The sequence below is a fragment of the Heliangelus exortis genome, chromosome 14, assembly GCF_036169615.1.
Source record: "Heliangelus exortis chromosome 14, bHelExo1.hap1, whole genome shotgun sequence".
In the NCBI taxonomy this organism is placed as follows: Eukaryota; Metazoa; Chordata; class Aves; order Apodiformes; family Trochilidae; genus Heliangelus; species Heliangelus exortis.
In genome coordinates this window covers 1,530,342-1,556,709 of record NC_092435.1, presented here as the reverse complement: position 1 = coordinate 1,556,709, position 26,368 = coordinate 1,530,342, and the positions used below count along the sequence as shown (strand labels likewise).

The 26,368-nt window shown below is 37.8% G+C and overlaps 1 protein-coding gene across 7 annotated transcripts in view; it reads left to right on the top strand.

Annotated features, from left to right (window-relative positions):
• The window catches only part of MTMR1 (myotubularin related protein 1), a 46,619-nt gene that overhangs the window by 7,045 nt on the left and 13,206 nt on the right, over positions 1-26,368 (top strand). For 3 of the 7 annotated variants that reach the window (XR_011728750.1, XR_011728749.1, XM_071758111.1), the window contains exons 1-13: positions 1,523-1,546; positions 2,859-2,934; positions 3,778-3,872; positions 4,086-4,193; positions 4,604-4,705; positions 5,390-5,473; positions 6,099-6,248; positions 7,015-7,203; positions 7,729-7,914; positions 11,785-11,991; positions 12,792-12,884; positions 17,535-17,648; positions 19,015-19,191. Coding sequence is in view for 4 of the 7 variants with exons in the window: in XM_071758111.1 (XP_071614212.1) it covers positions 2,889-2,934; positions 3,778-3,872; positions 4,086-4,193; positions 4,604-4,705; positions 5,390-5,473; positions 6,099-6,248; positions 7,015-7,203; positions 7,729-7,914; positions 11,785-11,991; positions 12,792-12,884; positions 17,535-17,648; positions 19,015-19,191 (1,551 nt within the window). In the remaining 3 variants the exon portion in view is untranslated. Of the gene's footprint in view, positions 1-1,495; positions 1,547-2,858; positions 2,935-3,777; positions 3,873-4,085; positions 4,194-4,603; positions 4,706-5,389; positions 5,474-6,098; positions 6,249-7,014; positions 7,204-7,728; positions 7,915-11,784; positions 11,992-12,791; positions 12,885-17,534; positions 17,649-19,014; positions 19,192-26,368 lie in introns of those variants that run through there. The other 4 variants (XR_011728751.1, XM_071758115.1, XM_071758114.1 and 1 more) reach the window with 2 other exon arrangements.

Below are 26,368 nucleotides of genomic sequence, written 5' to 3'. Positions count from 1 at the left end.
CTGGACAGTGTTCTGACATTGTTCATGAAATGTGTCTAACAGTTTTATTCAAACAAAGACCTCTTGTTCAATCTCAAACCAAGAGATGAAGGCTGAATGATTTCTTTTTCTTCTCCATTGTTTACATATTTGGAAACGATGTGTTTAGTCCAATTATAGAGTTGATATTTTTTTCTTTAAATGGATAGCTCTTGAAATAATTGCTCTGGGTTGAGTAACAAAAATTTATTGCTTTCATTCAGTTTTTCAGAGTTCTTTGTAAGGGTTTTGGTCTTTGATCTGCTGTGCTTGTTTCTCTGTCGTTTATTTAAAATCTTTTGATGTATTTGCTGGTTGTCCTTCTGGTTTTCTTCTAGAGGTCACAGTATTTACTCTGTTTTCATTTCAGAAAGAACATATTTGTGGTCTGAAATTTAAGTAATTTCAGATTTTAACAGAATTCCACCATAAATATTAGGAGTCCTTTATAGTTTGAACAAGTTTTTAATTAATTATAATTTGCAGAGTTCAAATTTGAAGATAACTGAAGTCCTTCCTTCATGTTTTTCCTTTTTTGAGGGTTCTGTAGAAATACTGTAAAAAAAAAAGACTTTAGCAAACATATTTAAATTACAGTCTATCAAGTAAGAAGTTCTTTGCATGGGAACTGGGAGTAATAGACTGCCACAAACACAACTATTCTCCAGTTTATAAAGAAAGAAGATGGAAGAAAACTTTTGGCTGAACTTATCAAAACAATTACTTCCTATGACTCTATGATGTTTGTGCTTCTCTCTGGACCCTATTTTTATTAAATAAATTTAATTTATATTCAGTATTTGCTGTCAATACGATGAAAAATAAATTAACATAAAATTTGCATGTTTAGCTGTGAAGGAGTAATTTTAGGTTCTGTAAAGTTACTGACTGGGTTTTCCAGCAACAATACAGAAATTGCTGGAAAAATATGTGAAACCATAAAAATGAAAGTTCAATTACAACATGTTTTACACAGTAAAGCTTTTTTAAAATTGTCTAGATAATTCTATTTGATGTTGACCTATTTTTTCCTTGAAAGATTGCATGAGTTCTCCCCTAATGCTACCATTGCAAGCTGTACTCAGTTTCTTCTATTGATAAGCATGTGGTGTACTTTGAATTAATTTTCTTCACTATAAGGTTATTTGTCTTAAAAAGACAGTACATACTTTTATGTTCTTATCTACCAGCTCTGACTCTTGTGAAAAAGGGAGTAAAATTTTCATTTTATGTAGTGCCAAAAACATTAAAAGGATAATGCTACTAGCTTGGATTCAACTCCATGGAAAGCAGCTGGTGCCAGGAGTGGAAGGTTTTGAACAGCTAAACTGGAAGTAAAGTATATGCTGTCTTTTTAAGGAAAGAAGGGAAAAAAAAAAAAAAAAGGGAACAGAGAAGATTCTGTCCTTTCACCTGTTGTCTGCATGTTTTTTCCTGTTACCTTTTTCTTGCCTTTCTGCTGCCTCATGCAATGCAGGAGATTCAGGATGGACACAATGGCTATCATTCTGAAGCAGAACCTGATCAGGTGGCAAGTTTTAATCATCTCTCATTCATTAACTGTCTAGCAAGTTACTGTATATTAGAACTTGTACAGTACATAAAAATATTATATTTCTCAGGGAAGAGAAGGTGTAGAAAGCATTCAGTGTTTTAACTGGTTGTATGCTAGGTAGGGTTTTGGGGTTTTTTTTTGTAGTGTTTGTAGTCTAAAATGTGATATTGCATGTAAGCATTGGCTAATTATCTGTACACCATCTATTGTGATTAGATGCTGAAGATAAAAGCCTGTTAGTTTCCAAGAAAATCTAAAGCCAGTTTAAATACCTTTGGAAGTCACTTATTAATGAGATGGTGAGGTGAGTTTGTTTGGAGGCAGACAGATCCTACCAATTATTTTTATGTGGATCAGAACTGTAGTAATACCAGGGAAGAATATTTATTTACTGTAGCATAGTCTGTTATATTTTAATTCTCAGTTCAGGATGAAACAAATAGAAACCTTAATAACTCATGAAGTTGACCTGAGAGAGATCACTTTCTCAGGTGGTCCTTAGAGGTCCTGTGAACCCTTTTATTTTTAATTAAAATCCTTAGTACATTATAAATCATGGCCGACAATGAAGGACTCAAAGGATTGATCTTGTATCATGTGGGAATGAAGCCATTTACCTAAATGAAAAGTTATGGAACTGTCTAATTGTTCTTCTCTGTTTCATTATTACTTCATTCTTAACCTGACCTTCTGGATCCAAAACTCCTATAATGGATGTCTTCCATAACCTGGGGCACCCTCAGCAGGTTATTGATTGAAGTAGAGCATCGTGGGGTGCTTGTGACTTCTTGCTATCAAAAATACAAAGTTAAAATGTGAAATTAGTAAAGCTTTTTTCATATCTCATTCTCTCATGGAAATAAATAAAAAACATTAAGGATAGGAAAAAATTAATATTAGCTCTAAAATTTTCTCCAGTAGATCAAATACCCCAAATAATACCTGCATTTAGCAAAAGACCAGCAAATTATTAATTAAGAATTTGGGCTGCTTTTACTGTTCATATTTTTGTATGCTCTATGTAATTAGCATCTGAATCCAATTGTTGCATAAATGCTTTATTACTAATCTGCTGCTAACGTGTCTGTCTGTCTGATATTTATAATACCAAGTTCTGTGTTTGTTTCTTTTTTGCTATGGTACTGCTCAATACAGCTGTGCCCTGTAAAAAAAGATACACTTCTTGTGTTCCAGTAATAGGGTAGGAAAAGCACTTTGCATCAGGATGTATGGGGGTAGTACAGATGGAAAGTGAGATTTACTCCTGGTTTTGGATTTCTGCCAGGCACTGCGGGATGGCAACAAACTAGCACAGATGGAAGAGGCTCCACTTTTTCCTGGAGAATCAATCAAAGTTATTGGTAAGCAGCTATTGAGTATGACACTGAATACTATTGAATCACTTGGTTATTTAAAATATTGGTTATTTAAAAACAGAATCTTATTTCCTGTTGACTTTTGTTATTTTAATGTTAGATTAGATGAGCTGCTTTGATGTAGACTTTATTTTCTTTGTCTTTTAAATCCAAATGTCAGAAGGAGAAATCAGTTCCAGAGGATGACTTGCTCCATATAGATAAATACTTTTTTTTCTAGGGTTAGTTTTTTCCTTATAGATATATGGGATGTATTTCCACCTTGGGACCTCAAGGATATGTCATAGATTTTAAAGCTTCAAAATTGTAATAGTAAAGAGGGTGAAGTTATGAAAAATTTATATTCCAGTTCTTACTGAGATTTATTTCACTTTGGCCTGAGACAGCAAGCTCTGTGTTAGTAGAAAGGAACAGTAGCTCTTTCAAATAAAATTGAAACTGAAGATAGGGGCCTAGGACTGAATTACAGTTGTGTACCCACAATAATTGTTCTTGTGGGTGCTCTTTCTGTGGGTGCTTTACACTCCAGGGCAGGGGCCAGAGCCACACACAGGTAAAAATACCCAGCAGGGTGCTTTGCTACCTGCCAGCCCATTGCTCAGTGGCTGCTGAGCAGCAGTGGGACTGAGGAATTGGATGCTTTTCATTGCTGAGATCAAGACAGCTCTTTCAGTCCTGGTAGCATCTGCAGAGTAGGCTTCCCTGTAAAGGCCAAGCACCAAAATCTGATGGAACTGCAAAAATCTTGCTGTTTTTAAGTGGAAATAGGTTTTTATGGAACATATGTCTATAATAGTAAACCAAAGCTTTAATTGGTCTGTTTTCCAGCTAAAGATGTTATGTATATCTGTCCATTTATGGGAGCAGTCAGTGGGACACTAACAGTGACAGACTTCAGAATGTACATGAAAAGTGTTGAAAGGGTAAGACCTTGCTATCTATCTGCATGCTCTTTGAGGTGGGAATGCTGCTGAAGTAGATCTCAGAAAGGGGTAAATTTGTTATAAGTGAAGCTTGATGTTCTACAGCAGTATATTTATCAGGAATTATATCTGCTGCTGAAATATGCATGAATAATTTTAATTTATATTCCTTCTAATATAAAAAAATTAATTTGTTTTATATACAAATTTCAGGACCCACCTTTTGTTGTTGATGTTCCCCTTGGAGTCATAAGTAGAGTTGAAAAAATTGGAGTACAAAGCCATGGAGACAACTCATGTGGTATAGAAATAGTTTGTAAGGTATGGCATGGGAGAGTTTTATTCAGATGAAAGTATTTTCATTTCATTTTTAAGTCAGAGGAATCCACATGCACATGTGCTGTTTTCCTGTCTGATCAGTTCCTTGTATTTGACCTCTTCTTCATTTAAAGAATGTATTTCAATTCCTCTTGTGATATTTGTGCACCTAAACACTTCTGCCTTTTGTGTCACGAGTTAATTCAAAGGAAAAAGGGCTATTTTAATGATATTTAGCACCTCTAATGACTGTGCTACTCATCTGATATCAACACTTACAGAGTTCTCTTCTAATGTGTGTTAGAGACTGTCAGTGACTTAGTGTTACATGTGTGCCTTCCTTGAATTAAATTAAATTGTGACTGCTTTTTAAATTTATTGTAGAGTAAAATAGTGCCACTTACTTTTGACAGGATATGAGAAATTTACGTCTGGCTTATAAACAGGAAGAGCAGAACAGATTGGAGATTTTTGAGAACCTTGTAACACGTGCATTTCCTGTTTCTAATGGGCTGGTAAGTCTTCAGATGTAGTAAAGATGTCACTGGCTCTCCTCTTTTTGCTAAGTGTGGGTGAAAAAATTGAAGGGCTGTGTAACATGGAGATGTGTATTCATTAAATTTATTACTGAGCAGTCAGGCTGTTCTGACCTATTTCCTCTTTGCTTTAAATAGGAAAATAATATGCTGTGTCCTGCTCTTGGTGCAGATAGTCAGTCTGTACAGAGCCCTTGAGATCTAGATTTGCATAATGTTGCTGATGAGAAGTATGCATGTATTGAGTCTTATTTTCTGCAGTAGATAATTCAGCCTAAAAATTCCATCTAAAACAAGAAATAGGTACAATTAGTCCTATTATTATTGATTAGCTGCAGAATACTTTTTCATATGCTTGTATTGGTGAGGAATTGGTTGGGATGTAGGAGACTAATTTCCCCATCCTGGCTTTGCCATTGATGTGTTGTCTGATCTTCAACTCTCTGACAGTTTCCTGTCTTGGTTTTATTAATGTCCTTGAAGGAGGAAACTGTCTCTCATTTTTTTTTTCTAGCACAGGGTTGCCCAGTCTTGGGTGAAGACTTTGTCTGCTGTTAAAGGGTTTAGAAATGTTATATTATATATGTTAGAATATTCACTGTTTTGGAGATTGTTGTGCATGCAGCCCCTCAGATGGTAATTCATGCCTTTGCTTTTCTTTAGCCTCTCTTTGCATTCAGCTATAAAGAAAAATTTCCTGTTAATGGCTGGAAAGTGTATGACCCAATGGCAGAGTATAAGAGGCAGGTAAGTTATATTAATACTTGGTATATTATTTTTTTTCTCCATCTCCCCCATAGCCATCTAAAGAAGAAAAAAATATTCAAGAATTTTCAGGTTTAGCTACATACAGAGATTGTCTGGATCTCATGTGTAGACACTAAAGTGCAAGGGGCCTGACTTTGCACCTGCTGAAGTTGAGAGATAACAGTTGCTGAATTTTTGAACAAATTGTTCTTAACATGCATTCTTGGATCTGCATTTTCTAAGTGATTTCTCAAATACACAGGCTTTATAATTTGGTTTTGGATAAGCAGCATTAAACAGAAAAGTAACCATAGTCTTTCCTTGTAAATCTACAGTTTCCTAATTGCAGAAGTATTTTTACTTCCCAATAAGGTCACCTTTTACCTGAGTGTGCATTTTATTCAAATGGTTATTTTGCTTTTAAAGGTAATGAATAGGATAGACTTTCAGTGTTCTGTTTGGGGTTCAATGTGAAGACTTAAAGTTTGTAACTTATTGAAAAGAAAAATGTGGGCATGCTTTTTTTTTAAAGAAGTACATAGCATATAAAAATTTTCATTGCATAAAACTCAGGTATGTAAAGGTCTAACCTGAAAAAATGCAAAAATGTTTTGCTTTCATACAGGGCTTGCCCAATGAGAGTTGGAAAATATCCAAAATTAACAGCACCTATGAGCTTTGTGATACATATCCTGCTACTCTTGTTGTGCCAACCAGTGTCAAGGATGATGATCTCTCAAAAGTGGCAGCATTTAGAGCAAAAGGCAGAGTTCCAGTAAGTGAAACTTTTACAAGGAGATATAAGTGCTCTACAAATTTGTAGCACAAAAAAAAATTATCAAAGTTCTTTTAGGCTTTTTGTAAAATAACAGTGGGCCAGCTGCCTTCCTGAAAGGAGGGGGCAGAGAAGGAGGAATTGGGCTTGGTGGGCTTAGAACTGAAGAGGGCAACTCAAAAGTGAGTCTGGCTGCCTGGGTATTGTGCTGTGTAAGAAATTTTTGTTTGGAGTTAAGACTTCTGAGCTACAATGTTACCTGATATTAATCCACATATTGTGTTCTGTTTTGGTGTGGAATGTGTTACAAGCAAAGCAGTTTTTTTGAGAACAGAGAAGTTTTTCAGGTGGCATTAGAACCCCTATAAGTGTCAGATGGGGAGAGTTCTCATGCCATAAACCTGCTTAGGAAGGTAGTGTAGAGATTCACAGACTTCCCGAGGAAGCTGTTTTTTTTCCTCCACTGTTCTTTTTCTCCTAATTAGTAAGGTGCAGGGGGTTTAAGTTTCTTACTAGTTTAGTTTTTATTAGAAATTAAAGCTAAGATGTTTAGATGTTTAGAAGTACTCTATTTAAAGCTCAGATTTGGGATGAGCAGTGCTGGTGTGCTCTCAGTATGATTTTTCATCAGCTTGTCCTTAAATTTGCGTTTGTTGATTTTTCCAGGAAAAAATGCCATGTAGGAGGTGTGTGGTTGTCTAATTGAGCTGTGACCTGCTGCTTTTATAGTAGTACAGTAAACTGAAATAATTATCTTGTATTCCAGGTGTTATCCTGGATTCATCCTGAGAGCCAAGCAACAATAACACGATGCAGTCAACCATCGGTTGGCCCGAATGACAAACGTTGCAAAGAAGATGAAAAATATTTACAGACAATAATGGATGCAAATGCTCAGTCACATAAACTTATCATTTTTGATGCCAGACAGAACAGTGTTGCAGATACAAACAAGGTAGGTTGGTGTCCTGACTGGCATCAGTATCCCAGAATTACAGAATCCCAGCATATTAGGGGTTTGGAAGGGACCTCGTGTTTTTTTTTACTTAAAGCTTGAAGATTGAGTGAGAGGTGAGGATGAGGAGAACTTGATGTTGAAAAGAGATCAAAAAAGGTCTCTGAAGAGGGCATGGGAAGGAAGGAGAGCTGCTTGCAGCATTTTTTGAAAGGTCAGCAGGAACTGAAGGCAGCATGAAGACAGCTCCGAAGTGGTGCAGTAAAGCCCACAGCAGACAAAAGGTTTCAGCAGTAAAAAGAGGAAGGTCTATGGGTGTATTATCAAATATTGCCTATTACAAGTAGAATTTCTTTCACCTAAAAAAAAGTACCCCTAGTGCTACTTAGAATAACAAAAGCAAAAAATATGCTAAAATAATTAGTTTCTCTGAGACAACCCTGAAACCTGACCAGAATACCTCAGTCTTATCCTGAAGTGCTGTACATGTTCTTTTTTTGTCTGTTTTTACTTTTTGAATGACAGGCAAAGGGTGGAGGATATGAAAGTGAAAGTGCCTACCCAAATGCAGAGCTGGTCTTTCTGGAAATCCATAATATACACGTGATGAGAGAATCCCTAAGGAAACTGAAGGAAATAGTTTATCCTACTATTGATGAGACTCGGTGGTTATCAAATGTGGACTCCACACATTGGCTGGAATATATAAGGGTAAAATAACTTTGATGTGAAAAATCAGTTTATTTTTTTAAACTAGGATTTTAACTTAACATTCCTGAAAATATTAATAAAATGATGTCTGGATTTAAGCATGTTGTTTTGATCAGGATGACCTTGAAAGAAAGCTAAATTTTTCAGTGGTGGCTTAGGACACAACATTTTAAGCATGCCATAACAACTTTGTTTTTGGAGCTTTATGTATTGGTAGATAATGAGTTAATTCCTGATAGCACAGTATTGTATTTAGTGTTGGACAATGTTTTATTTTCTTGAGGGGGAATGTTTGTGAGCAGTCCAGGGTTATTCCTGCTTTTTGGAAGAATGCCCTGGGAACTTCAGATGATATTTGAACAACTGCCAAAAGGACTTGAGTGTAAATTCTGCTGACTTTCTCATCTTTCCCTCCTTCAGTGCAATGTTAGTGTTCATGTGTCAGGCACCTACATGTTCATGGGCTGTTTATAGTCAGTGCTCTGCTGGGTTATAATCTGCTCTATTATTTAACATAATAGTAAAATAAATCACTGCCATACTCAGTTTTACACTCTGCTTCACTAAACTCTGAAATGCTTTTAGAACAGATTATTTTGTTACCACACTCACTCCCCCTGTTTAGAATTCATATGGATAGAGTGGAATTTACTTTGTTAGCAACTGGCTCAAATGTTGGTCACACAAACCATGTTTTGGGTTGTTCATTAGTTCTTCTGTTCTGTTAACCAGCAGCTATCTGCTGCAGGAAAACCAGTAGAGGGAGCAAACACTTAAATTAGGAATTAAACAAGTGTCATGATCTTTTGGGAGCGGTTTGGTTTTCTTGTTCTCTTGAAGATGGACTATTTCAGCCAGCTCTGGGACTCTGAGTATCTAGAAACCTTTTCTTAGCACCCTGGCCTGAAATACAGTAGTCTGGTTTTACAAGGGAAGTTGTTTGGTCCAGTGGTCCATTGGCCTTTCACTGACATTGATTTCAGTGGGGTTCCTGGGCTTGGACAGTGTCAGGAGGGGACCTTGGTATCACTGCTGCACAGATGACATTAGCATAGAATTAAAATTTTATTTTAAGTTACTTTAAAGGGTTGATGCATATGTAACATTCTTCATGAAACTGTCCTTATGTGATACATCATGTTACAGTACTGACAGCTCAAACTGCAACCTGTTTTCTTAAAAGCTGCTATTACTGTGTTAACACAGTGCTGATGGTATCTCCCTGTGCTTCTATCCAAGAACCACAAGCCCTCCTTGCCTATCAGATTTGACTTTTAATAGCAATTAACAAATCTACAGCTTTACTCTAAGGCATCTTTTGTTTTCTGGGCTCGGACCAGTGTGACTGTGTCCCAGTTTAATGCAATCATCTCCTGGAAATTCACCTTTCTGGCACTCAGCCTCCACACCACTCTGAAGATGGTCCAGAAATGCCTGGGGAAGCACCAGGAATGTTCTCTGCACGTGGTAACAAGAGGAGTAGAGTTATTTGCTGCTTTTTTGCACACCCTGGGTGTTTTCTCATGACCTTCAGGGTATTTTTCTGTATCTCAGGGCAGACCTTGTGCTATTAATTATTTCTAAACCAAACCAAAGCCAATTCAAACCAATTCATTAGGACCCTCACTGAAATACTGTGATGGCTGATATGTTTTCAAACCTCTGTACAGAAGAACAGTAGTTGTGGAGGAAGCAGTTAATTTTTCTAGAGGCTCTTGTCCAAAGTAGAATAAAATGCTTCAGCTACTCCACAGATAATTTACTGAATTAATAGTAACTCTCCCATTCTCTGCTTATTGCCTGTATCTGTTCTGTCCTTTTATTTTCAGCTTTACTCCTTCAGAGGCACCTGTGTTCTCTTTAGGACAAATAAGGGCAAGCCTTTGTATACCTTTATGTTATATAGATTAGTTTTCTGTTTTTATTGAAAACCAAACTTTTTTAATATTTGCAGTTTTTTAGTGCAGTTGGTGATGGGCCATTAACTACTTCAGACCACAAACTTTGTTCCCCCACATAGGCTTTTGTATTGTTTCCTGGTATTTCCACCCTAGGATCCTTCAGTTTTACTATAAAAGATACAATTGGTGAAAGACAAAATCAATTTAAAATGTCTGTGCAGCATCATTCTTGTAATGGTTTTGAAGACTTGTCTTGTACACAGCTTCCTCAGTGGCAGCTGGCTTTCCTGCTTCCCAGAAGATGTTTTGACATGCCTGGGAAGGGAAAAATGCAACTATTTTGCAAGATTCCATGTTCTGATTTTGAAATTTCCATGATGAAATTCAACAAGGGGAAGTGTAGAGTTTTGCATTTGGGGAAGAACAACACGATGTCCCAGTATAGGTTGGGGGCTGAGCTGCTGGAGAGCAGTGTAGGTGAAAGAGACCTGGGGGTCCTGGTAGACAAGAAGATGCCCATGAGCCAGCAATGTGCCCTTGTGGCCAAGAAGGCCAATGGCATCCTGGGGTGCATTAGAAAGGGGGTGGTTAGTAGGTCAAGAGAGGTTCTCCTCCCCCTCTATTCTGCATTGGTGAGGCCACACCTGGAGTATTGTGTCCAGTTCTGGGCCCCTCAGTTCAAGAAGGACAGGGAAGTGCTTGAAAGAGTCCAGCACAGAGCTACTGAGATGATTAAGGGAGTGGAACATCTCCCTTATGAGGAAAGGCTGAGGGAGCTGGGTCTCTTTAGTTTGGAGAAAAGGAGACTGAGGGGTGACCTCATCAATGTTTTCAAATATGTAAGGGGTGAGTGTCAGGGAGATGGAGTTAGGCTTTTCTCAGTGGTGACCAGTGATAGGACAAGGGGTAATGGGTGTAAATTGGAGCATAGGAGGTTCAAGTTGAATATCAGAAAAAATTTTTTTACTGTAAGGGTGACGGAGCCCTGGAACAGGCTGCCCAGGGGGGTTGTGGAGTCTCCTTCACTGGAGACATTCAAAACCCACCTGGACACGTTCCTAGGGGATGTACTCTAGGGGGCCCTGCTCTGGCAGGGGGGGTTGGACTAGATGATCTTTAGAGGTCCCTTCCAACCCCTAGGATTCTAGGATTCTATGATTCTATGAATGCAGCATAGGAATATCTCCTGTGATCCTATTCTAGCGGGTTGGTTTTTTTCACATATTTTTCAGTGCCACGATTTGTTGTGTTACAGAGTCAAAGCTTCACAGGAGAGAGATGATTCAAGTTTTTAGAAAAGCTACAGTGACATAAGAGAACAAGAGAGGCTTTTTATTGGTGTGGAGAAGTATAACAAGTTCATACAGGTGATCTCAGTCCTGTGCCCTCTCTATCCATTGCTCTCCAGTGTGGTTCTGAATCTGCTCTGTGTTTGAATACCCTGTGCACCAACAAATCAGCACAGGCTCTCAGCCAGGGGTGTCTGTGTTTGTTTGGGTTGTGTTTTGATTAAGCTGCATGGTTTTGTCCCTTTCTCTAAAATTAGTAGTTGAGAACTGAAAGCTGAGGAAGAAAGTATGATTGATTATTGTGAAAGTGAACTCTGAAAGCATTGAACCTTCAGCCTTTTCAATAGGTTACAGTCTTGGTGTCTTTTCATCATGGTACAAAATTCTGGATTTAATATAGAGAAGGTATTTCCAGCTTCTTTTGCTAGTAATTGAAATCTAGTAAGAACTCTGTCCTGGAGAACAGAGTGTACACAGGTTTTGTACTTGTAGGAATATGCATGTCATCGTTTGGGATTTTCTAATTTAAAGCACAGTCTTCCAGATAATGATGCAATTAATCCAAAATTTTGAATTGCATTAAGCTTAATATATCAAACTATAACCTTTTTATTTGTGGAGTTCTGGTTAGTATTTAATATGCTTGGTTGTTTTTTTATTTTTATTTTTGTTTCTTTAAGATGCTTCTTGCCGGAGCAGTAAGAATTGCAGATAAAATTGAATCTGGTAAAACCTCTGTCGTGGTACATTGCAGTGATGGCTGGGATCGAACTGCACAGCTTACTGCACTTGCTATGCTGATGCTGGACAGCTATTACAGAACTATTAAGGGCTTTGAAGTTCTTATAGAGAAAGAATGGATAAGTTTTGGGCACCGATTCGCAATGGTAAGCTGGAAGATTTCCTGTCAGTTTGTCAGCATTTGTTTTCTGTAGAATGTTTTCTCACTGGACTCTTCTGCATTTTGACTGCTATTTCTGATGTCATTTTAATGGTGGGAGTGTGTCAGAGAACAGTGACCTGTTCATTCTTAACAGGAAATCTGTGAAATGTATAATATAAAGTAAATAAGGATTAAGTGGCTTGAACATAATAGTTTGAAAAAAAACCCACATGGCTTTTTATGAGGAAGAGGGATTGTAGCAAATTGGTTCATCTTTAACAATCTTATGAATGGAGGAACAAGGAAAACAATTAAGGTGCCTAGAAGGTAAAATTTCTGCAACCATTACTCTGATTTAAGGTTGAAGTGTTTATTTAACACATGGGCTAGTGGGGAATTAGGTCATAAATAATTATGGCATTTTGTGGGCTCTGACTAAGGTGGTTTAGGCAAAAGGAAGTGTAGTTATGGCTGGTGGATATGCAAGAAACATTTTTTTCAGTGCAGTTTTGGTAAATACCTACCAGTGTGACCCATTGGTAGAAACAAACATCTGTGCAGTGAAAGGTGGGGAAGGAGCTGACACAACTGTTTATCAAATGCCTTTCTTGTTCTGCTCAGCAGCAAAGGCTTGTCCATAAGTGAATATTGGGATGTATTTTAGGTAGTTGAACAGTACATTGTGGAAGATTTGTTTGTCTTGTTTCTCTTTGGACCATATTTAAGAGTTACTCAGCTTTGAAGTGTTGGGGTGGTATTGTAAATAAAACTGACTGAAAATGAAAAGTTTGTTTTGACTTCCAGCGAGTAGGACATGGAGATGATGATCATGCTGATGCAGACAGATCCCCCATTTTCCTTCAGTTCATTGACTGTGTTTGGCAGATGACAAAGCAGGTAAGATACTTAAAAGTGTATTCAAATGAGGTATTAATCTTTATCTTGGAAACATCATTCATGTAGGAGAACATATTCTTTGCTGAGCAGCAGCATGTTTCCCTGAAGCTGGTTATGCCTTGGCAGCACTGTGCACATGTAGGGAAAAATCTTTGCTCCTTGTGAGATACAATGAGCCAGAGTAGAAGTATGGACTGGAAACCAAAATGTCAGGAATCCTTTTTGTTATAAATAGGCTTTCAGGTGGTTCTTTGATTACATAAACGAGGGTTATTGATGAGATAAATTATTTGCATTGCATCTTCACTGCTGGAGTAAATATTCACATGGATTTATATTGTCCTTAAGAAGCAGAAAAAAACCCAGACTCATTGTGAACTGAGGGGGAGGAGAGGGTTCTATGCGTGCCTCAGATGTGAAAGGTCTGTTAATGTTGGCACCATTATGCACAAAGGGCAACCTTTCCAGCATCCAAGCCTATTCTCTGGTAAATTTTCTTCCAGCACTGCTTTTACTTCTGGATCAGGGAGGATGTTTGAAATTATAGTGATATTTAAGTTTCAAAATACTAAAATTCTCTATTTTTTCTTGAATGTGTTAAGTCATAGTACAGATTTAACCTTCATTTTTCTTATTTGTATCTCCGTGAGTACAAACATAAGATTTTTCTGAGCTTTTATATTGCTGTTTCTTTATGGGGTTACTGAAATAGGCTGTCCATGGGAAAGCTTTATTTCCAAGAAAATGAGAAGAGTCCCTATTTTCCTTTTTTTTTTTTTTTCTTTCGTTTTCTATATAGCATGTGATTTCTTTGAAGATAATGTAGGTGACAGTCTTGTTCTATGTGATGCTGGCACTCCCAGATCTCTTACCTTAACCTCCTTGTTCTGAACATGCTTCTAAAACACTTCCACCAGAGTTTCCAAAACTTGTATTCAAAACAATTGTCTGTAGTGCTTTATAAAAGTTCCCTCCTGTAATACTGGGCCCTTGCCTAGAGTCCTGTGAAGACTTTGTCTTTCTGTGTGGCTGTATTTAAGCATCAATATGTGGTTTAGTATGGCTGGAGAAAAATGAAAAGTTCAGCCCCTCTTACAGAAGGAAGCTGATAACAATAGCAAAAAGAAGTTCTTACCACCTGGAACAAAAGACCTCTGGGGAGATCCTTAAATGAGAGCAGCCTCTTCTATTTTTGTGATCTCCCTTGCTGCCTCCTATTTCTTACTATAAACAGTTTAAAAAAAAGAAAAAGGGTGTGTGTGTGTGTGTATAATTTGTGAAACATTTTGCCAGTACCACATCTGCTCAAAACCTGGATCCAGAAACTGTTCTGAAATTCATAAACAGCAGTGGCATTGAAAAATCATTGATGGTTCAGCAGGAAAAAATGGAAAATTTCACTCTTAGTTCTTGCCCACTTACTTATATTTTTTAGTTGACTTCAGCACCTAGAGAGTAGACGTGGAGGCTGTGACTACCTTGGCATGGACCAATGAAAACCAGGATTCTGTTTTATCCTGGAGCAGATCACTTGCACATAAAACAGCTCTAGTTTTGTGCTTTAGAATCCATGCTCAACATATGTGAAATGTTCCAAAGCTCCAATAAGTGTTGATGACTGCAGGAGGGTGTGAGGGCTCGGGTCTGGGCATACGCTCAAAGCAAAGCAAATTTTCTCTTTTGGGTTCTGAAAATTACATTCTTAAAATATTCATCTTCATACAGTGAGAGAATCTCTAATTTCCCACTAACACACAAATCTCTGGGTAGCTTCAGACAATGAAGACAACTGTAACTTAATCTTTGACAGCTTTATATTTTCCCTTTTTATTTTTTATGGTCTGTACGACACACATTAAGAGAAGTACATTGATACCAGATTTTAATAAAAAACATATGGTGAAGTGCTTTCCCTCCTCTGTTAGGAAATTCTGGTGAGTCTGAGTTGCATGTGTCAAATTGGAAAAGCTACATTTGATCTGTTGCAATACTGATGCCATTAAAAATGAAACAAAACTGTAAAATTAGTGTGTAGCATTGCAGCCTAAGTAGTAATTTTCTATTTTTCATGCCCAGTAACCAACAAAGGAGAAAAGGTGTATTTAAAGCTGGTAGAAAGTTGCATTTTGTTTGGGTGTCATGTGTGCCAGGGGTGTATTTTTCACTGGTTTCAGTAGCATCCCTCTAAAGATACCTGGCATTTGGTTAACCTGATCCAGTCCAGGTCCACAATCCTAAGAACTGTTCCACAAAGTGTTTCAACTTTTAAGTGTAGCTGCAGTGCAGAAGTTTGTTTTGCACATCTGTGAATGATGCCATTTGGCATCATCAGACTTCTTAAACAAAAGATTTCTATTTTCAAATACCTCCCTTACAAAAAAAAAAAAACAACCCCATGATAACTCCAGCAGCATCAAGTGGGAGATTTTAATGACCCATGTGTTCTCTCACAATTAGTGGATTTGACAAGAAGTAAATTTTCATTTGGGAATTTTTCCACCTGAATCTTCAAACAGACACTAATGGGCTTGGAACTACAGAAGAAAGCATTTTTAGGTCAGTGGTTTTTCAGCAGTGGTAATAGAAGCTTTACAGTCTTGATACATCAGCTCCAACAGTACAACTCTTGTATCCAAAGACAGGGTTTCAATAAAGTGCTATCACTTATTAATAAATTAGTTGGGAGTGCAACCACTGATGTATGGAATTTTGAATATGCTTCAGTGGATTGGAATAGCAGCTGTGTCAGCATCCATCTGATTAGTATGGACCCATCACAACACAGAACCCTAATGTGACAAGGCTCATTAAGTGCTTTCAGTTAAAGACAGCCCCGTTAGGAGAGGCTTTGTCTTCAAAGATATTTCCAAATATCATTCTGATCCTTTGCAAATTGTTTTTGCTCTCTCTGTCTGATTGCAGGAGGCTGAGGTCTGAGACACACTGTATTTTCTCCTGGCTTAGCTCAGCACACAGCTGACCTTTCTGCCCATGCTTTTTGAATATTGTAACTGTTGTAGTACTGTATTTGAGTTCTGGCATGATTTCCTGGAGAGAAGGAAGCCCTGTTAACTTTGGAAGATGCCTAAAAAAGAGATTTTGACAAAGTAAAATTATTGTGTTTTTTGAAAACAAATGGCTAAGGGGATTGAACCCAGTGATTTGAGAGAGATGCTCCAGTGTGAGAACTTTGCAGTGTCCAACATGTTTGGGATATCTTTAGCTTGAGAAGCCTTGGAAAGAGAGTGGGTTTGCAGATTTTGCTTCAAATCAATCTTCTTTTAAAAGAACTTTCCTTAAAATTTAGGTATTCCTGGGTTTAATACAGGCAGATCCATTATGTGCTATTCAACACTTTACTTTCAACATGAATAAACATTTGCCCTTCATAAATCACAGATGACATTGAAGAGGGATTTCTGGACCAGCTGGTTCCTCCACAGTCCCAATTGCTGTGTTATTCCTCCTAGCTATGCTTGTAATCTGTTTTTTATTTTATTTAAAGTAGCTCTTGAGTCACTCATGCCAAGGTGTTCAGTATTCTTCAGTGGCACATAACAGAAACCAGTCCACTGCTTTCTTCACATCTGAAATACTGACTTGAGATTTCTCTGTGAAGCAGGAAATCCTTTGTTAGGAGGCTGTAAATTTGCATTTTACACTTCTGCAAAGATTGATTCTTTTAGTAGGAATGAAAAAGTTTTTTCATTTGTCCTCAAAATCGGTCTCTTAGAACATTTTCTTTCATGGTAGTAAGAGAAATGCTACTTCCTTTTTCTTCTCTGAAATGTTAACTGTTCTATAGCTGTGTTTGAGACACAGTTGCCACGTGTAGTCCTATCATAAAATTTGATTAAGGAGGATCTTTTCCATTTGCAATTATTTCTTCATGATTTTTTAAAGCACTAGGGAGTAAGACATATTTTTAAAAATTTTGTGTGTTTTCAAATTGCTTCATGTTTTCTAGAAGGTATCAGTAACCTGTACCTGGGAAAAAATACCTTGTGGTGCTCAGTGGAGTAGCAGTTCCTTCATTTCAGATGTACAGGATGTTCCAGTATAAAAGAAGAGGGATTAAAAGCATATTGCACATAGCTGGTGGGAAACTCAAGGGGTGAAATGGAGAATTTATAACTTATTTGTGTAGAAAGTAAAAGGAACATTCTAAATATGTGGAGTTCCTATATGGAGTAGTCTTTATTGTCCAATTCTGCATGCTAGAAATAGGATATAAAACTCTTAAATGTCATGTTTTTTTTATTAAAAAAAAAATATTCTTTTTTGTCCTGTAATAAGAGAAGTAAAGTGTGTGTTGAAGACAGAGCAGAACAGTGTTAGAGCTCCTTAAAATGCACTGCTTTGTGGCACCAGTTTCACATCAGCTAAGGTTTCTGTGCTTGTATCCCAGTGTACTTGCATAAAGAATATAAGGTTTGTCTCTGAAGAGTATTTATGAAGTATGTTGGTGAAATCTATTATTGCAATGGGAGCTCCTGAAATTGATGTTTTTTCCTAATAATCACTAAATCACTAAATACGAAAAAAAAACATCTTATCTGAATTTTTTTGTTATTTCTTATGTCTGAGTTTCTTCCTTTCTACATGGCTCAAAATAAAGTGTGAAGTAATTTTACCAATTTTTAATTTCAGTTTCCTGCAGCCTTTGAATTTAATGAGTTATTTTTGATCACCATTCTGGATCACCTTTACAGTTGTCTCTTTGGGACTTTCTTATGCAACTGTGAAAAAGAGAGATTAAAAGAGGTAAATAATTAGCATAAAGCATGTTCTTAACTTGTTGATTTTATATGAAAAAGCTTAGAATACAAGAGCTAAAAACACCTGAGCTTTTTTTTTTTTTTTTGGGTTCAGTTGTCACATAGCCTTAAACAACAATGAAGACATAAAATATTGTGGTCTGAGAAATACATAGTGTATGTCCTGCTGTTAGTTTTCTGTTTGCTCATGAGTTTGAGAGTTTGAAGTCCAATTTCATATATTTCTAACCAACATGTGCAATTTTAAATAATCATTATCAAATTATACTAGCATTTATTTTGCTATTTCTTAGGGAATTCCTATGGATGACTTTACAGGTCACTTTAGGACACAATTACATGGAATTTGTGGCTGAAGACTGGAATTTTAAAAATACCTAAATGGATGAGGTTAGGACTCAATGAAATAGTTTGAGTTTGGGAAAAAAAAAATCAAAACCAAAAAGCTTGTTAATATTCCAGACTTTTGCTTACTTTTGGCTTTGATTTTAATACTTCATGTTTTTAAGTAACAATTCCTTACAGTATTTGGCTTGGGTATTTTTTTGGTTTGTCTCTACTGCCTCTGTAGAGATAAAGTTGCATGTAAATACCACCAGATGGAGCTGAATAACACGTTCTCAGCAAAATGCAGGATTTCCAGGCAGCTTCCTTTCCTAAGTGAGTAGTCAGATGCAATTCTCAATAAAGAAATGCAATTTCTGACACAGCAGTAGCAGAAACCCATGCTTGACAACACTGAAGTGTAAGATTGCAAGATGAGTCTGATGTAAGCTCACATTTCCAATCTTTGATCTATCCATGATCCTGCTGATTACATTTGGTATAATATAACTTTCAGAAGTGCAAATAAAAATAAAATAGACATTTTAAAGTGTAATATCAGTTGATAGGAGTGAGCAGTATAAGTGGGAAAACTGAATAGTCATTTTTCACAGATGCTGCTTTGGATCTTCCAAACCACAGATCTGTTCACTTATTTTCTTGTCAAAGCTAATACAATTTTTATCTTTGTTTTTTTTTTTTTAGTGATCAGTCTGTAACCATATATTTAAGGAGCTGTAAACATTGCTTTAAATTACAGCACTACAGCTTTTGTTGGCTCAACTAGACCTTAGAGTCTCTGAAAATAATATGCCTGGATCTCCTTTCTCAGTTAGCCTTAGACCATAAGTATCCAGAAGTTTTAAGGCTGTTTATTGATTAACTACTGCAAGTGCTTGCAGTTTTCTAGTAGACAGGGTGAATGTCTCAGGTGCAATTCCTGTTATGTAGATATTGAGCTCATATTTTAAGGTTTTGCCATCCACGGAATTTCTGTTTAATTTTTTTTTTTTTTTTTTTCCAACCAGGAGATAAGCACAAAGACTGTCTCTCTGTGGTCCTATATAAACAGTCAGTTGGATGAATTCACAAATCCTTTCTATGTAAACTATGAAAATCATGTCCTGTATCCTGTTGCCAGTCTGAACCACCTGGAACTGTGGGTGAATTATTATGTCAGGTGGAACCCAAGGATGCGGCCACAGGTATGAGCTTTCACATCACTTCTGTGTTTTAGTGGAGAGGGATGTAAAAAAATAGCATTTTTCAGAGTGTGGAATGCAGCATTTAATTTGAAAAGTGCTTATCTGTTGCTTGTATTTCAGTTGACAGGGAAAAAAACGATTTTCTTGAAGGTGTGGGATGTGTTCGAACTTGGTAAAGCAATATTTTCGTTAAAGTCCACAGAGGAGTAGGGAGTTACAGTATCTCTTTATTTGCTTGTGGAAGATAACAGGTTAACAGTCTTTGTTGTGTAAAGATTACTTTTATAACACTTCTATAATACTTTGTAACACTTTTAAATAGTTTTCTTGCCTTAACCTTGGAGATTTCAGTGTACCTTTGTTTTTAATCATATTTTGCCCTTTACCAACAATGATATTTATAAAACATAGCAGCAGTTTCTGAAAGAATTGGACTGCTTACTGACTCATTTTGTAGACTCTTTAAACTGAGTGTCACACAGATGCTTCTTATCAATTGACCTTTACATTTTCAAGCTGGCATGCTAAAGATTAAACTCTCATCCAGTATTTGTTCTTACAAGTAATGTCTGCTACTCAGATAAATCTCTAAATCTCATCAGACAAATGGTTTATATGCTCTCATCATTAGAAGTCTGAAGGAAGAATATTCATTTTGTGTCACCACCATAACATATCTGAGGGTCCTGCACCATTTTTTTATTAAGGTAACTTTCCAAGGTACCCACAAGCATATAATGATAAAGGACCTGTATTAAGGGGCTGCTCAAAAGCTGTTTTCATCTTTGAGAGTTAGAATGAGATGTGAGTTTCAAATTGATTAGATACCTCCAAGCCAGAGGCTGTTGTAAAAGTGTGTTCCAAGTGCCAAGGACAGCACAGAGAAGTCCAGGCAGCTGAAAAATACCTTTTCAGTCCTGGGAAAGTCTGGATTGCTTGCTTTCTCACTGAGATGTTTCCTCTGAGCTGCTTTGCTTCCCTCATTCTGTTCTTGTTGATGGAGTTCTGTGACTGTTAGGTACCTGCTGGTGTTCTCACATGTGAAAACTTGAAATGTGGTGTATTTGAACTGTTACAGTTTTAAAGTAAAATATTGAAAAGTAAAAATATTCAAAAAAAGTGAAATATTCAAAACATCATCTTCCCCTTACCCTATATGCTGAAAACCATTTGCCATTATGCACATTTTAGTGTAATTGACCTGCAGCAGTGTCAGTTTATTACTAGTGTTTAATTACTTGAGATCTCTAGGCCCTGGGAGCAAGCAGGCTTTGTAAACACAGATGGGAGCCAGTCCAGGTCCAAAAGAGATGAGTGTGGGGAAGGTGTCAGAAATGTCAGAAGTGTCCTGTCCTTAGTGGCAAGCTCTGCTCACTGCTTCTCTGCTGGAGAACCCTCAGGCACAGGTGAATCATTGATCCTCTCTGCTCTTTGAGAACAAGTCCCCCAAACCAGCAGGCTGGAAGTACCAAAATTCCATCATCCTGATAACTGCCTGAACTTCCCTGCCACCTTCTTTTCTTGAAGAAGAAATACAACTGCTTCAACATTTTACATCTACCACATTAGCTTGGCCTTGTGGAGACACACCATGCCTTTCCTCTTCTCTCTGGCCTGAACTGATGTGTTATTTGGGACAAATCTCTGGAAGTGGTTCACACTTACTTGGACAAATTTGCTGCAAATTGCAGGGTTTTGTTGTGAAATTGTGTTCTCCAGTCTAATTATGGAAGCACAAAGTCATGCAAACAAGTAAATAACAGTCTTTGTAATCACAATATACTGTTGTTTTCTTTTCAATTTGCATATTCTGGTTTCACACCCTGTTACCCAATTGGGGAACATTTAGACCCATTTAGTAACAGCAAAAAGAGCAGTCAGTATTGCCATGCCCAGCAGCTCTTCACTTCAGTGAAAAGATTTCTTAAATAGTCAGTGAATTTTTTAAAAGAATGAGCCCCTCTGCCTACTTAGAAAAGGTGTTTTTATTAAATAGCTTTTCACATGGTTCTTTTTGAACTGCAAAGTTAAATACTTAACATTAATGAAGAGTTCTCCTGTAAACAGCAGTTCAAGGCAGCCTCACCTGCTGCTTTATCAGCTGCCAAAACTTCTTTAGGATACTAGAAAATATTTATTGTTTTCTTGGAGCTCAGCAGAAAGTAGAAATGCCTTAATAAATAAGTTTAAGGGATGAAGAGCAGTTTTTTTACTATAATCTGAATGGATGTTTGATACCCATTATCAACCAGCTTTATATTGTGAGATAAGAATTTTTTTATGGATAATTATGGATATTTTATTTCTTAGGGGAGGGAGAGATGTTGGCAGTGAGACGTGGTGATCTTAGAGGTCTTTTACAACCAGGACAGTTCTGTGATTCTGTGAAACTCACAAGAGACAAAGGAGAGTTTGTGGCTTGAGGGAGTATTTTGGGTTTTCTCTCTCAGCTTTATTAGTGAGCAGAGCTTGAATTTTTAAATGGACTGAGAGAAGTTAATCATTGCACTTCAGGGACATTGGAAATGAGCTTGCATCACCTTTAGTTTTTCTAATTCCAAAATGCTAGCTGTATAAAAGCATTAATCTTTATGTTGTTGTATTCTGTTATCAAATACTTGTCTTGTCAGAGCTCTGGCAGTCCAGGAAGGTCCAGCCATGTTTGTAATTCTATGAGGACATAGAGAGTTCAGAGTTATTCTTATGTGCTGGAAAGAAAAGGTTGCTGCTGCTGATATAGCATCAGTTCTAAGATTTGTTGAAGGTGGAAGAGATGGTTGTGGTGGTGTTTGTTTGCATCAACAGTCTCATTTTTGGATTATAGATGTTAGGCAAACAGGTGACACAGAGTTTCCTCCCCAGGGTTCAAAGTTTATGTATCTGGGAAGTGAGCAATATGGAGAATTCTAGGTGAAATGTGGACATCTCTTATAGATCCCCTTTTTGCTAAACTGTGCTTCAGCAAGGTCATTCTAATTCTTAAATGAAATAAAATGTTCCTTGCTTTCAGTCTGGAGGTTTTACATCATTATTGACTTCTTGTCCCAAGAAAATTAGATAGATTTTAGTCCTATCTTATTTGAGTTCAATGACTGAGAAGAGGTTTTTTTTCAGATTTGACCTTTCTTGAATTGGAGAAATGTGAATTTGTATGTGAGATGTGGAAGAAGGGTTCACTCATTCTCTCACACAGAGGTCTGTGCTCTGTGTTCCTGCTGCTGGACTTACAGATGACTTTGCTGATCTGGAGCAGATGAGATTTGATGCTTTTTATTAATTTTTTTTTTCACTTAATACTGTATATTTCTCTTCCCTTCCCTATGCAGTCATTCAGGCCTCTTTACACTGGTTTGAGGAGTTGTGGCTGTCAGATGTCAGTTATCTGCTTGGGCAACTCTGGAAAGTGAACAAATCAAATTGTTTTCCTGAATGTGTATTTTTTGAATAATATACACTTTTCACTCATATATACAGGGCATGAGTAGAAGTTCTGATCCTGTCAACTCAAGCTGTGCCTTCCTATGTGATAAGTAAGGAAAAGAATCTATTTTAGTAACAAAATCTACATAGTCCATTAAAATATATTTAGCTGGTTTTTATGCCTTTTGGGAAATGACATTTTAACCCTTGGAGCTTGCCTTGTTTTGGCTTCATTGGGTTTTTAAAGTTTTTTTCTATACCTGCTGATTTTTCCTAAAGCTCTATTCTGGAAATCTGACCACTGTGGTAAAGAATATCCTAGGAATCCCTGTAAGTTTTTCAGATTAATGCTTTTCTTTGTGTGTGGGGCCTTTCATCCAGTGCTGGCTCCACCTGTAACCCAGAAATTAAATTCAGCTTCTGGAATGGGATCATCTGCTACAGGCAGACTTCAGAGCTTCCATGAAAAAACAGGGCAGGACTGTTCATAGGTTATCTGGCTTTAAAAAAAAGGACACTAAAAGGTAACAGAAAGATAACTGTTCAGTATAGAAAGAAATAATCTGAAAACACAAAAATAGGTTACAACAGTTACTGCTTTTTTTAATGCTCTGTGTAGAATTTTAGAAGGATTTGATGTATTGAACTGCTGAGTGATTAGAACTCAGCTGAACTTCAGTAAACGTAAAATATTGCCTGTTTAAAAGAACAAAAAAGATGCTAAGAGCCACTGGAAAAATTGTTGAGAAGAAATTGGGAAACATAATTACTGAAGTGGCTTATCCTGACGCTAACAGGATAGGATTGTTACATGGGGTGTTGATATTCTGTGTACCTGCCTTCAGTCAGGTTGCCCAGCATTTCCCTCTAAGCATGGTGACATTGGTTGTAATATTTTCAAACTTCATACATCTGATTTTATGCCATTTTGTAGCAGAACAAAGCCATCATATGGCTCTGGAAGGGCTTGGCATTGCAGGTTCCCCATCCATGGGCTTGAGTCTGTCTTTTTCCTTTGAAGAACAAGGAAAGGGATGTCAGAAGGAATTGCCCTGTGGGTCAGATAGCTGAGTGTTGCCCTAGCTAAGGAGATTTATTCACTGCATTTACAACTAAATTTCTTCTGAGACAAGAAAAATTTCTTGAAGTACCTTGTAGATTCTCTCTAGCTGGGCATTGAAGTCAAGATTTCCAGAGTCTGGCTTGCTGCAGGTATGCAATAAAGTCTAACTGCTTATCCTGTGTGCTGAGGGAACCTGTAGCTATTTAAGAAAAAAAAAAAAAATTGTCAGCCTAGAGTGAGCTCAGCATCAGAACATGCAAAAAAGGGAGAAAATGGTACTGCACAAGTGCTCTTCATTTTGGGGAGTTTCTGACATATTTTGAATCACAGAATCACAGAATGGGCTGGGTTGGAAGGGACCTCAGAGCTCATCAAGTCCAACCCTTGCTCCACTCCCCCCGTGGTTCCCAGCCCATGGCACTGAGTGCCACATCCAGGCTCTTTTGAAATATCTCCAGGGATGGAGAATCCACCCCTTCCCTGGGCAGCCCATTCCAATGGCTGAGCACCCTCTCCAGAAAGAAATTCTTTCTCATGTCCAACCTAAACCTCCCCTGGCACAACTTGAGACCTCTTGTGCCCTCTTGTCTTGCTGAGAGTTGCCTGGGAAAAGAGCCCAACCCCCCCTGGCTCCAACCTCCTTTCAGGGAGTTGTAGAGAGTGATGAGGTCTCCCCTGAGCCTCCTCTTCTCCAGCCTCAACACCCCCAGCTCCCTCAGCCTCTCCTCATAGGATCTGTGCTCCAGTCCCTTCCCCAGCCCAGTTGCCTCCTTTGGACCTGCTCCAGCACCTCAATCTCCTTCCTGAGCTGAGGGGCCCAGAACTGGACACAGGACTCAAGCTGTGGCCTCCCCAGGGCTGAGCACAGGGGCAGAATCCCTTCCCTGGACCTGCTGGCCACGCTGTTCCTGAGCCAGCCCAGGATGCCATTGGCCTTCTTGGCCACCTGGGCACACTGCTGGCTCCTCTTCAGCTTCCTGGCAATCCAGACTCCCAGGTCCCTTTCTGCCACTCTGTGCCCAGCCTGGAGCTCCCCATGGGGTTGTTGTGGCCAAAGTGCAGGACCCGGCACTTGGCCTTGTTGGTGTCAGATTCTTGAATGTAAATGAGCTGTAGGTTTTAACAAGCAATGGCATTGTAGCAAGTGCAGTTTTCTGAGTCTGGAAATCTATGCAGTTGTTTGGAGAAATCTCTGCTGCAGTTCCCACGTGGTCGGGTTCATCATTTCTGTTTGCTTGTCATTGCTTTTCCAAAAGGCCAGGGGGTTTTGCTTGGTTTCCCAGGAGCATCTCTTCAAGAAGTGTGGAGGTATTGATTATTATTGGAAACTGCTGTTTTCATCATCTGAGATTGCCTTTTTCTATGAGTATACAGTTAACCAGGTTTTAAAAGCAAGTCTGTCAGAGTTCCAGCTCTTCATGAAGAGGAACAAAAAGCTCATGTGAAAAGATATTGTTGTCTTTCCAATGCACAGAGTAGGTTTCTGAAAAACTGACAGCCTTAAATCAAGCAATGAATTTAAAATAACCATTTTCCTCTGCAACCTTTCTTCTCTGTTGCTAAAATAGATAAAGTATACTCACTGAACAAGACAAAATGCATTCACTGTTGAACAATTTTCATGTGAATGACTGTCCTTGAGCTAGTCTAGTAATACACTGTAGATATCCATCCAATTAAGACTTGGCAGTACTGTAAGTGAGTAGCTATTATAATTTCTTTTATACCTATCCTTGTGTTGACAAATTTTGCTATCCAAAAGCACTCCAGAATCCTGAAGGATTACTTGTGAATGAAAACCTGAAAATGAATACTGAAAGTGAACTGTAGTAATTCTGCAAAGAGGGAGGTTTGATTATTTTTTTTAGCAAATTAAGCTGACTTATGTCTAGATACTTTTTCTGTGTTATAGTATGTATGCTGTACAGCATCATTGTAGTGTCTGTGTTGGCATAATTTTTTTTGAATAACCTATCTTTGTCATCACCCAGCAGAAATAATTGATTGTAACTAAGAACTGTTTTTTTCCTGAGCATTACAGTACACCAGGTTGTGCTTTCCATGCATATAGATAGCTCAGTTCAAAAAATGGTTTCATATAAATGGTATTTTAAGCAAGAAAGAGTTTAGCAGTGTTCTCAGTACTTCTTAGTTCATTGTGGGCTGTAATACCTCATCTTTAAAGTGTGGGAAAAGTAGCTGGTTTTAAACCAAACAGGCAGCACAGCCTGGAAAAAAGAACACCAACCATTTGAACTGGCTAATATTGTAATAGTTGCAGGAATCTACAATCAGTTCTTTCTGAGTAAAAAATATTGTTGGCTCACTCAATTTTGCAGTATTTTGCTGTTGGCTGGGGGCAGGGTGTCAAATACTCCCAAGTATCAGTAGGAAAATCATCTCAAGCCTTACAGGGGAGAGAGAATGCTGATACCAAAGAGAAGAAAGTCCCTGGAGAGACTGAACAACTGAGCAGTATCATGGGTAAGTAGAAGAGAGAAGAGAAGTAGCAGGGAAGAAGTGCAAGAGTAGAAGGTAGATAGAGGTGAATAAGTTGTGTGAGGAAAGGGATCAGGGTCTAAGTTTTGGCTTAATCACAGCTTGATGAAGAAAAGTTGGACTGGAAATGTAAAAGAATGTTGAAATAATGTTAGTTGTCAAAAAGTTAGAGAAACCCAAGAACTTTGCCAAATA